The 12789-nt window shown below is 34.8% G+C and overlaps 1 protein-coding gene across 25 annotated transcripts in view; it reads left to right on the forward strand.

Annotated features, from left to right (window-relative positions):
* Positions 1-12789, forward strand: part of TRPC1 (transient receptor potential cation channel subfamily C member 1) — an 82270-nt gene that overhangs the window by 14732 nt on the left and 54749 nt on the right. For 11 of the 25 annotated variants that reach the window (XR_012430775.1, XR_012430774.1, XR_012430776.1 and 8 more), the window contains 2 exons: positions 4641-4742; positions 9359-9561. Coding sequence is in view for 17 of the 25 variants with exons in the window: in XM_005546000.5 (XP_005546057.2) it covers positions 4641-4742; positions 9359-9561 (305 nt within the window). In the remaining 8 variants the exon portion in view is untranslated. Of the gene's footprint in view, positions 1-4640; positions 4743-9358; positions 9562-10571; positions 10666-12789 lie in introns of all 25 variants that reach the window. The other 14 variants (XR_012430777.1, XR_012430778.1, XM_005545999.5 and 11 more) reach the window with 2 other exon arrangements.

A 12789-nucleotide genomic window follows, 5' to 3' on the forward strand; every position in this document is an offset into this window, starting at 1 on the left:
TTGGAAAAGTATCAGTTGACTCAGCCTTGAAATACTAATAATTGCTAACATTTATATAATACTACTCTCTGCCAGGAACCTTAAATATGTTCACTTACTTAATCCTCACAACATAGGGATGAGTTAGATATTATTTTATTATTATTATTTTTTGAGATGGAGTTTCGCTCTTGTTGCCCAGGCTGGAGTGCAATGGCGTGATCTCAGCTCACTGCAACCTCTGCCTCCTGGATTCAAGCAATTCTCCTGCCTCAGCCTCCTGAGTAGCTGGGATTATAGACATGCACCACCACGCCCAGCTAATTTTGTATTTTTAGTAGAGACGGGGTTTCTTCATGTTGGTCAGGCTGGTCTGGAACTCCTGACCTCAGGTGATCCACCTGCCTCGGCTTCCCAAAGTGCTGAGATTACAGGTGTGAGCCACCGCGCCTGACCTAGATATTATTATTATCCCTATTTTATAGAGGAAGAAACTGAGGTAAAAAAGATTAAGTAACTTGCCTAAAGTCACACTGTAAATGGCTACCTGGAATTTGAACTTAGGCTCTGGCTCCAGAATCCATGCTCTTACCTATTATGCTAATCTACTCTCGAACATATAAAGACAGGTGGGGAACAGGGGATGTGGAGAAGGATATAAACAAAGGCATGTGCAATGTATATTTTTGAGACAGTGAATTGATTTAGCGTTTTTGAACAAAACAGTTGGGTTGGGGAGTAGTGGGAATTAGGAAAAATAATTTAAACAAAATGGATACAAAGGACCTTGGATACCAGAATAAGGAATTTGGGTTTTATATAATAGATAGGGGATATCATTACGTGATTTTCGAGAAAGATGTCATGTGTCCAGTGGTATTTTAGAAAGATTAGTGGCTGAATTTAGTATAGATTGGGAAATGGAAAGTGGGAAAGGCTATAGCCTATGTGAACAGTTTTTGTAGTAATCTAGATATGAAGAGGTTAAGGCTTGAACCAGAAAAGTGCTGTAAGAAAAACAGTGGCTATAAGAAGAGGGGGAAAAAGGCAGATATGGGTCCATGGCCTATATGGTTCTGTGGCCTGTTAGGAACTGGGCTGCACAGCAGGAGGTAAGCAGTAGGTGAGCGATCATTACCGCCTGAGCTCTGCCTCCTGTCAAGTCAGCGATGGTATTAGATCCTCATAGGAGTACGAACCCTATTGTGAACTGCACATGCAAGGGATTTAGGTTGCATGCTCCTTATGAGAATCTAACCAATGCCTGATCTGAGGTGGAACAGTTTCATCTGAAACCCATCTCCCTACCTGCTCTATGAAGCCAGTCCCTGGTGCCAAAAAGGTTGGAGACTGCTGTGAGGAATTGACAAATCTTAGTGAATATTTTGATTTGGAGGGGGAAATTGAGAAGGAGTCCAGGATGATTTGGAAAACTTAAACATGGGTGACTAGGAGAAGGAAGAAAGGAAAACATTAAGTTCAGAAGCTAAGTAAAGCTCGGGGCAAGGAATGTGAATTCCGGTTTTATCCTTGTTGATTTGGCGGATATCAGGCAGTCCTCATCAGACAAACACAGATGAACATTTTATTTCTAGGGGTTTCTAGGGAGAGATCAGGCTAAAGAGATACAGTAAACAGTCATGGCCATGGGAATGCCCATCATCATTGTGAGAGTAGATGAAATCATGGAGAAGAGCAAAGGGCTGGTGCAGATTCATTCTTAAGGAAATATCTACATTTAATAAAGAGCATTACATGGAAAGTGTTTCATTAAAGACCAAATGAATTGTTGAAGATATCAGAGGCAGTTAGGATAGTACAGCATTGTGAAAGCCAAAAGAATAGTTTTTAACATATTGCTTAGAGATTAAGAAAAATTAGAAGGTAGAAAAAGTAATTGGATTTTGAAACTATGGAATCAGTAGAATTGGAGAAATGATACACTTTGATTTGCAAAGTTTGACACAGTGAAAGGAAGAAGAAAACTTGAGTAGTAAGAGAAAGATGGAGTTAAGTTAGCAAAGAGCTAGTAAGCAAGTTAGCAAAGAATGAGGAAGGATTTAAAGTTCTGGGATGTGGGAGATGAGACTGGTATTTCTGCAAATGAAGGACCAGGGTTCTAAAGATTGGAGAGCATCAAATAGAAGACTAAGGTGGAAAATGTAGCTTTGGAAAGAAAATAAGTAACTTTTTTACTCTGAGCTTAAAGGAAAGAGTATGGGAATTGTTGAAAAGACAAATTCTAAGGTAGGAAGGAAGATAATGATCTCATAAATATGTAATAAGTATATGTATTAAAAAGTTTTTAATAAAGAATTGTCAAATATCTGAGAAATTGGAAAGCAAAACTAGTGAGGATTTTTTGTATAACTGTGTATTTTTAAAATAATTTAAAACATTTGTTTCCCTCATAACTGCCATTGATTTATCAAATAACATACCATTTGTGCAGAATAAGTCAATGGTAACTCCTTATTTACAAGACATTTTAATGTAAATGAATATTTTTATAGCTGAAGCTTATCCTTTTAAGCATTGAAAGATTTAATGTAAATCTTTATTCTTTACTAACTAATGTATCTGAATATAATTTAACTTTACCATCCTTAGTTGGAATAATAGAGAATGTAATTATTTTACTTTGCTTCATATGGTCTGAAACTATTAACATGTCTGTCCTTACATTAAGTGGCTTTAGACTGCTGTGCATGGATAGTGATTTTGCTGTACTGGTATTTAATCTTTTCAGTAGTCAACTTTTAGTAATTCTTTCTTCCTTTCCCTCTACGCTGTTGGTTTTAATCTAGCTATTATTTTATTCAGTAATGATCCAAAGGATACTTGGGAAAGCCAGATATTCATCATTTATAGACAATTTTAAATCAGAATGATTGGGTCTGTTTCTTTTGGGAAATAATACCCATGGAGTTTGTTTGTGACAGCTCAATATGTTGCTGTTTTTAAATCCATGGCTATTTTTCAGATTGTTGAAGTTGCCTGGTGTTTGACTTTGCAAGCGATGGCATTACTATAGTTAGCTTTATTGGTTAAAATTAAAAATCATGTGCCAGGCGCAGTGGCTCACACCTGTAATCCCAGCACTTTGGGAGGCTGAGGTGGGTGGATCTCTTGAGGTTGGGAGTTAGAGACCAGCCCAGCCAACATGGTGAAACCCTGTCTCTACTAAAAATACAAAAATTAGCCGGGTGTGGTGGCGTGCACCCATAGTTCCAGGTACTCAGGAGGCTGAGGCAGGAGAATCCCTTGAACCTGGGAGGCGGAGGTTGCAGTGAGCCAAGATTGCACCACTGCACTCCAGCCTGGGCGACAGCAAGACTCCGTATCAAAAAAAAAAAAAAAAATTAAAAATCATAAATGAAATATTTAGTAGTAATGGATATAGCATTCTTTTTGTTCATTTCCTTCTACTGACTAAATATGCTAAAATCTGAAGAGAAATGTTTGCAAAGCCGAATAATAATGCTAGGACTTTAAAGCATAGGCCACAGCTCAATGAACCCTGAAAGTTTTAAGGGATAGTACAATGGGTTCAATTTCCCATCTGGGTGGGGAGTTTTTCTGTGGGAAAACATAGGTGATTCCTATGAGGACTCCAACCCTTTTTTTTTTGAGATACATAGTCCTATTTTTAGATATTCAAGTAAAGTCTGCTACTTTTAGTCCTATTTTTTACATCCAGATAAAGTGGATATAAACTACTCTTTTCAGCTGCAAAGAATATTAAAGATCTGATATAGTTTTGTTCCCAAGAGCAAGAACATTGATTTAGTTATTAAATATTATAGCAGTTAAAATGTACAGACTGAAAATAATCAGGGCATTTTCTTATATTGAATCATTATCCCTATGTTTTCCTTCTTCCTTTATAGTTTTCCCTAAAAATCAAAAAACCTGATGTTATAGTTACCAATAGGACTATAGGCTTTGTTACAGAGTTGAAAAGTCCCCATTTCCGCAGAGTCTCCTTACTTTTTCCTCTTGTTAAAGTCGGATCTTGACAGTGAGTTATAGATTGGGAGTAGAATATATAAAGTCACTTCTCCCTCCTGTCTCTATGAGCTTTGGTAGCCTATTTGTGGATTATACTTGATAAAATTGCTCATAGATGTCAAATTTGTAGCATTTTAGTCAGCCATGTGTTTTAAAAATGGGAACAGAAGGCTCTTCCCTTTAGATATTCTCCCCATATTCCTGTTTGCATTGATGATGATCGTTTTCATTAGACTCAAAACAATCCTTTACGTGTAGTAATAGTTCTTGACAGTTTCTTTTATAGATTTGGATTGTTAAGATTCTTTTGGTCCACAGCTCAAGAGTAAAGATCTTGAAAAAAATTTTTCAACTTTAAATGCTGCATGAATCAGCACTGTTACGCTAATAATCCCTTTAGTGAAACATTCATTATTTTACCAACTCATGCACTGAAACCAGGACAGAAACGTGTGTATTGTGGTACACAGAAGTACTCCTAAGGCAAGCAAATGTACTAATATTTGTACAGTCAACATTTTTGAAAAGTTAGTATTACTGTATATAATACAGTTTAAAATTTTTAAAAAGTTTTATTTATGGATTAGTGAAAAGAAGTAGTTTACCTTTTTATCTTCCATTTTCATTTTTAACTTTTTTTTTTTTTAAAGTCTGCAGATGCACTTTTGGTGGCAATCGACTCTGAAGTAGTGGGAGCTGTTGATATACTACTTAATCATCGACCAAAACGATCATCAAGACCAACTATAGTAGTTAGTACTTTTAAATATTTATTAATTTGGATTTTTAAACCAGAATAGATCTCCTGCCCCATTGCCATTTTTTCCTTCCCTCAAATTGATTTTCTTTTTTTCAAAAAATAGATCTTTTTTCTCACTCTGTAAAATATTACTTTAAAGTAAGTAGACACTTGCAGGAATAATTAGTATTTCTTTCAGGAAAGCTTTTTTAATTTAGTTGATATTTCCATAATTTTGTCACTGTGGACCAGTATTTATTGTTTGAAATATTCTGCAGGTAATGTTGAAAATATAGATTAGTTTGCAGATAGATAAGAATTAAATGTAAACAATGAAACCAACAAACTGGAAGAAAATGTAGGTGAATATTTAACTGATTGGGAATGGAAAGACTTTATGTGCATAAAAGCAATGGACAGAAATCACAGTGGCACAGTTTTTGCTATTAAAAAAGTTAAGTTTTTGGAATCCAAACGTCAGACAAAATTTAGAAAGCAGATGAATAACTGGCAAAAGATATTTGCAGCATATATCATAAATTAATAATCTTAATATTGGACAAATTGGTGAAAAACATTAGAAAAGGACGTAAAAATCACAGAAAATACAAAATGTTAAATCTTAATGATAATCAAATACAGTAAGATACTAATTTTAAACTTACCAAGTTTACTTATTAAAGTTGAAAATTAAAAAAAAATCATTGATAGCAAGGGAGTATTACAGTCTCATATGCAACTAGTGAGGCAGGTATTTTGGAAAATGTTTTGGCAGGATCTGTCATAAGAAAGATGTTCATATGCTTTAACTTAGTGCTTTCTCCTCTGGGAACCTATCAAGGAAATGGGCAGAAATGTGGACAAAAATGTTGGTTGTGATCTTATTTGTAGTAATTTTTAAAAGCCCATGTAACATAATCTAAACATTCCGAAATAGAAGATAGGAAATATAAATGATTACATATATGTACGATGGAATATTATGCCGTCATTAAAACAGTATTTTTAAAAGAATAGTTAGGAACATGGAAAAATATAACATAGTAAGTGGAATAAGAAAAATTAAATAGATTGTACATATAATTTGATCCAAGGTTAAAAATATGCATAGAAAAGGGACTGTGTGGAAATGCAACAAAATGTTACCTAACAATCATCATCTCTCATTGAATAATCAAATTACAGATTTTTTTGTACTCTTTTTATTTTTCTTTATTGCTTTTGTAGTTAGGAGGATAGTCACTACTACATAAATGCTAATTTTATTGTTTTTTATCAAATTTTAAACATGATAACATTCATTATTGGTGACGATATAGTGAAACAAGCAGTTTAAATAACTCGTGGGTATATAGGCTGGCTATAAGCAGAATTAAAATACTGTTTTAAGAAAGAATTATAAATTGGTTGTTGACTCTCTGCCATGTTTGAGAACTGTGAGAGGCTCTGCTAAATTGCATACTTTATTTTATATATTAACTGAAAAATCTTACTCTCATTCAGACTGTTACAAAAGTGTGACTTTCTCCAGAGGATAGTACCATCTAGTTTAAGTGATGGTAAGAAACCAACAGGAATAAGGAACAAAGGGCTAAGAATATAGTCGCTATCCAAAGGATCAGAAATATCTAAAATACCATTCAATTTTCTGCCATTTATCTTGCAGTTACTATTATATTTTGGCACACCTGTCCCATCTTCTAGCCTTTTAGTCCATTTCCTTTCCTGCGGGGGAAGGGTAGGGTGTAGTGTGCTTGAGTACTGGAACCATTAACTGGTTTTATTAATCACCATTATCACTACTGATTAAATCTTAGTGTTGGCAGCCCTCACCTACTTAGTAAAAGAAACTTTGGGAGGCTCAGATGGATGGAACATCTGAGGTCGGGAGTTTGAGACCAGCCTGACCAATATGGAGAAACCCCGTCTCTCCTAAAAATAGAAAAATTAGCCAGGCGTGGTGCTGTGCACCTGTCATCCCAGTTACTTGGGAGGCTGAGGCAGGAGAATTGCTTGAGCCTGGGAGGTGGAGGTTGCAGTGAGCTGAGATCAAGCCACTGCACTCCAGCCTGGGTGACAGAGCAAAACTCTGTCTCAAAAAAAAACAAAAAACAAAAAAACACTTTCTACTCTGTCTCTACTCTATTCAGCTTTTATTTAAATACACTCAATGACAGCAAGATCATATCTTCTTTTTTTTTTTTTTTTTTTTTTTGAGATGTAGTTTCACTCTTGTTTTGTTGCCCAGGCTGCAGTGCAATGGCGTGAGCTCAGAACACTGCAACCTCCACCTCCCAGGTTCAAGTGATTCTCCTGCTTCAGCCTCCCCAGTAGCTAGGATTACAGGTGCGTGCCACCATGCCCAGCTAATTTTGTATTTTTAGTAGAGACGGGGTTTCACCATGTTGGCCAGGCTGGTCTGGAACTCCTGACCTCAGGTGATATACCGTTCTCGGCCTCCCAAAGTGCTGGGATTACAGGCCCAGCCAAGATCATATCTTGATAGCCCTTTTACTTCTAGAGAGGCAATATTCAATATTTTTATATATTTTAAATAACTGCTGGGAATATAAACTGGCTATAAGCAGAACAAAAATATTGTTTCCTTTAGCATTTCAATAATGGTAATATTCTTTTAGCATTTCAATGAATTCATTCTCTATTCTTGGCTTGCCAGATTGTCTTTTTGGCAATTTACTTTCAAATTTAGGTTTTTTATTTAATAGTATACAGATTATATTATGAACAATGGAATTATGAACTTTAATCTTATGCATATCTAGTGGTGTTTTTCATATAGTTAAGTATGTTTCATAGGAAACATGAGGACCACTTTTCTCTTAAGGGATTAAATACATATTTTTTTCTTCTTTATAGCTTGTAATGCAATGATAAGATGGAAAAGGACTAGTTTTAGGTTTCTCTGTAATTTTAAAATAAAGTCATTAATTTGAAGTCTTCAATAAATAAATAAGAAGCATATAAACAAATTAGTCATAAAAGAGGAGGAAAATCAGATAAGTATATCAGAAAATATTAAAACTTACCAGTGATCAAAGGAAATTAAATTACAATTTCATGATAGTATTTTTCACTATAAATTGGGAGTGATCATGCCTAAGGCTGGCAAGTGAAACTTTAGTTTGAAATGGGTACCTTCGTATATTATTGGTAATATAAACTATTAAAAGGACTTTAACAATATGTTTCAAGAGCTTCAAAACTGTTCATGGCCTTTAGACCCATAATTCCACTTCTGGGCTTTTATGTTGATGAGATAATCCTAAATTTGGAAAATGCTCTTTTCATAAAGATGTTTATGGTAAATTAGCAAAATAAAATACTTGAACACAGAATCTATGAACTTCCTCAAATTGCATACAAAATTCTGTGCATGAATTATTTTTTTCTGAAGATTCTGGGTTATGTAAAGATCCTGCTTTATGGATTATTAAAAGGGTCCCTGATCTTGGAGACATTGAGGACCACTGTTTAATCATTGGTCCTTAGAATACCTACTGTTTATGCCAAAGATGTCCTTAAAAGTCGGGGGGCGGGGGGTATAGTAGAAAAAGGATTAGAATGAAATACTATGCTGGAACATGTTCTTTGGGTAGTAGGAATGTGGGTATTTAAAATTTTTTTTCTGATTTTCTGTATTTTCAGATATTTTATAATAAGTATATATACTACTTTTACAATATTACAAAAAAGAAGTATTAGAAAGAAAATATGATAGTTATAAAATAGTCAACCTTTTTATTTAAGCCTGGTTCTTGAATTACTAATGTTACTTTCCTCATTTCATGCTCTTACCACACCCATGGGCTCCTGTAGTGGAAGGAGCTCCAGCTCCAGAGTAATACAAACCTGGATTCTGATCAGCACCCAGCCACCCTGTTTGTGGCCCAGGCACATTAACTTCTCTGAGCCTCAGTTTCTTCATGGGGATTATAATGCTAGGTTTTGCAGGCTATTGTGGCAATTAAATGAGATGATAAATGTAAAGTGCCTAACAGTTCCAGAACTCATTAAATATTAGCATTATTGTTAATTTCTTGGCATTTATAGTAGGAAGTAGTATATGTAATGATTGAAAATGTGTAGAAAATTATACAAAATGAAGAGTGCTTCCTATTACCCTTTTCAAGTAGCTGCATTGCTGTCAATGTGATAAGGTTTGCCATAGAGGTGAAATTCTTATAGTTTTTCGACCATGTTAATATTCTCCCTATTTTTTAAGCATTTTTGTTTTTCTAATATATTTTTCTAACATTCTTGTTCTTTATTTTTGTCAGACATGGTTCTATAATCTTGTGAAAATTAAACACTTTTCCCTAAGATATTTCTGTAGATATTCTCACTTCTTTGTTGGAAAAAAACAGATCTCTAGTTATATGAATGTTACCTATTGAAGATTTTGTCTGTTACAATTACATTGCATTTATTAATTAGAGTTAAGTTTTGAGGTTTCAAAGAAAAATTTAATCCAAGCAAGATGTTTAACGTATTCCTTAAATAATTCTTAAGTTCTTTGTGCCTTCCTGTTTTTTCATTTCATTCTTCAGATAAATATATTTTTTGAAGTCACAAATGATAACTTTGGACATTTATATAAATATTTTTCAGAAACTAATGGAACGAATTCAGAATCCTGAGTATTCAACGACTATGGATGTTGCGCCTGTCATTTTAGCTGCTCATCGTAACAACTATGAAATTCTTACAATGCTCTTAAAACAGGATGTATCTCTACCCAAGCCCCATGCAGTTGGCTGTGAATGCACATTGTGTTCTGCAAAAAACAAAAAGGACAGCCTCCGACATTCCAGGTTAGAACATTAAACTTTTGATAAATAGATGTGTGATATAGTATATATCAACAATGTTGGTTTTTAAAATTGGTATTCTTTCTGTGCAGCTTTTAAGAAATGTTATGCTGGGATGACTTATAAAAGCCAAACTTGTAGCTCCTTTGCTTTATATAATGCATTCTGCAAATGTTCACCAAATGCTGAATAATTGCAAAAATCTTTCAAATTATGAATGAAGTTATCTCATACCTGCTGGCAGGGGCACTATTTGCTTTTTAGAGGCAGAGTTTATTAATCCAAGAGATGTTCCAAGTCATGGAAGAAGTAGAGATACCACCTCCTATCTCATTTGTAAAGAAATCAAAACTATTTTCTAACTAAATATTGACTTTTTATGCCTCTATCTTCACCTCTCACACAATGTTCAAGTCTTTTTCTCTTTCTTATTGATCATCTCTTCCTGTTTCCCCAGTTAAAAATGTTAAGAACAACTCAGAATTGATTGACCAAGAAAATACCCTGTCATAGGTTGAGCAAGATCTCACATGGGCATTCTGTATAAGATACATGGTGCTGGGCTAGATTTGAGAATCCAATTTTCAGCAGAAACATTTATACATACAGTCATGTGCTACATAATGACATTTTGGTTCAAAAACAGTTCACATATATGACATTGGTCCTGTAAGATTAAAATGGAGCTGAAAAATTCTTATTACCTACTGATGTCATTGCTGTGGTCACATCATAGTGCAACGCATTACTCACATGTTTGTCGTGATTCTGGTGTAAACAAACCTTACTGCACTGCCAGTCATTTAAAAAAAGTAGAGCACATACAATTTTGTACAGTATATCATACTTGATAATGATAATAAATGACTATGTTACTGGTTTATATATTTACTATAATATATTTTTATCATTATGTTAGTGTGTATTCCTTCTACTTATAAAAAATAGTTAACTAAAACAGCCTCAGGCAGGTCCTTCAGGAAGTATTCCAAAAAAAGGCATTGTTGTCATAGATGACAGCTCCATACATGTTATTACCCCTGAAGACGTTCCAGTGGGACAGATATGGAAGTGGAAGACAGCGATATTGATGATCCTAGGCCTAAGGTAATATGTATGTTTGTGTCTTAATTTTTAATAGTCTAAAAAGAAAAAAGTTAATAAAAAATTTTACAAAGGACAAAGCTGGAGGCATCACGCTACCTGACCTCAAACTATACTACAAGGCTACAGTAACCTAAACAGCATGGTAATGTTACCAAAACAGATATATAGACCAATGGAACAGAACAGAGGCCTCAGAAATAATGCCACACATCTACAACCATCTGATCTTTGACAAACCTGACAAAAGCAAGCAGTGGGGAAAGGATTCCTGTTTAATAAATATGTTGGGAAAACTGGCTAGCCATATGCAGAAAACTGAAACTGGACCCCTTTCTTACACCTTATACAAAAATTAACTCAAGATGGATTAAAGACTTAAACGTAAGACCTAAAACCATGAAAACCCTAGAAGAAAACCTAGGCAATACCATTCAGGACATAGGCATAGGCAAAGACTTCATGACTAAAACACCAAAAGCAATGGCAACAAAAGCAGAAATTGACAAATGGAATCTAATTAAACTAAAGCATTTCCACACAGCAAAAGAAGCTATCATCAGAGTGAACAGGCAACCTACAGAACGCAAGAAAATTTTTGCGATCTATCCATCTGACAAAGGGCTAATATCCAGAATCTACAAGGAACTTAAACAAATTTACAAGAAAAAAACAACCCCATCAAAAAGTGGGTGAAGCATATGAACAGACAGTTCTTAAAAGAAGACATTTATGTGGCCAACAAACATGAAAAAAAGCTCATAATCACTGGTCATTAGAGAAATCCAAATCAAAACCACAGTGAGATACCATCTCATGCCAGTTAGAGTGGTGATCACTAAAAAGTCAGGAAACAGCAGATTCTGGAGAGGATGTGGAGAAATAGAAATGCTTTTACACTGTTGGTGGGAGTGCAAATTAGTTCAACCATTGTGGAAGACAGTGTGGTGATTCCTCAAGGATTTAGAACCAGAAATACCCAGCAATCCAATTACTGGGTATATACCAAAGGATTATAAATCGTTCTTCTATAAAGACACATGCACACGTATGTTTATTGCAGGACTATTCACAATAGCAAAGACTAGGAACCAACCCAAATGCCCACCAATGATAGACTGGATAAAGAAAATGTGGCACATATGCACCATGGAATACTATGCAGCCATAAAAAAAGGATGAGTTCATGTCCTTTGCAGGGACATGGATGAAACTGGAAACACTCATTCTCAGCAAACTAACACAGAAATGGAAAACCAAACACTTCATGTTCTCACTCATAAGTGGGAGTTGAACAATGAAAATACACAGACACAGGGAGGGGAACATTATACACTGGGGCCCATTTGGGGGGCAGGGGCTAGGGGAGGGATAGCGTTAGGAGAAATACCTAATGTAGATGACAGATTGATGGGTGCAGCGAACCACCATGGCACGTGCATACCTATGTAATAAACCTGCACATTCCGTACATGTATCCCAGAACTTAAAAGTATAATATTTAAAAATTAACAATAGTAAAAAACTTATAAAGATATGAAGAAACAATATTTTGTACAGCTGTATGTGTTTGTGTTTTAAGCTGTTGCTACAAAATGGTAAAAACGTTAAAATTTAAGGTTTACAAAATAAAAAAGTTACAGTGAGTTAGGGTTAATTTAGTGTTAAAGAAAGAAACTTTAAAAATATAAATTTAGGGTAGCCTAAGTGTATACTTTTTATAAAGCCTGTAGTAGTACAGTAATGTTGTAGGCCTTCACATTCACTTACCACTCACTCACTACCTCACCCAGGACAACTTCCAATTCTGCAAGCTCATTGATGGTAAATGCCCTGTACAGGTGTACCATTTTTTAATATTTTATGCTGTATTTTTCCTGTAACTTTTCTATATTTAGATACACAAATACTTACTATTGTGTTACAGTTACCTACAGTATTTAGCACAGTAACATGCTATACAGTTTTGTAACCTAGGAGCAGTAGGCTATACCATATAGCCTAGGTATTTAATAGGCTATGTCAACTAAGTTTGTGTAAATTCAGTTAATGATGTTGGCAAGATGATGAAGTTGTCTAACAACACATTTCTCAGAATATATCCCTATTGTTGAAGAACAAATATTT

Source organism: Macaca fascicularis, chromosome 2 (assembly GCF_037993035.2).
Source record: "Macaca fascicularis isolate 582-1 chromosome 2, T2T-MFA8v1.1".
In the NCBI taxonomy this organism is placed as follows: domain Eukaryota; kingdom Metazoa; phylum Chordata; class Mammalia; order Primates; family Cercopithecidae; genus Macaca; species Macaca fascicularis.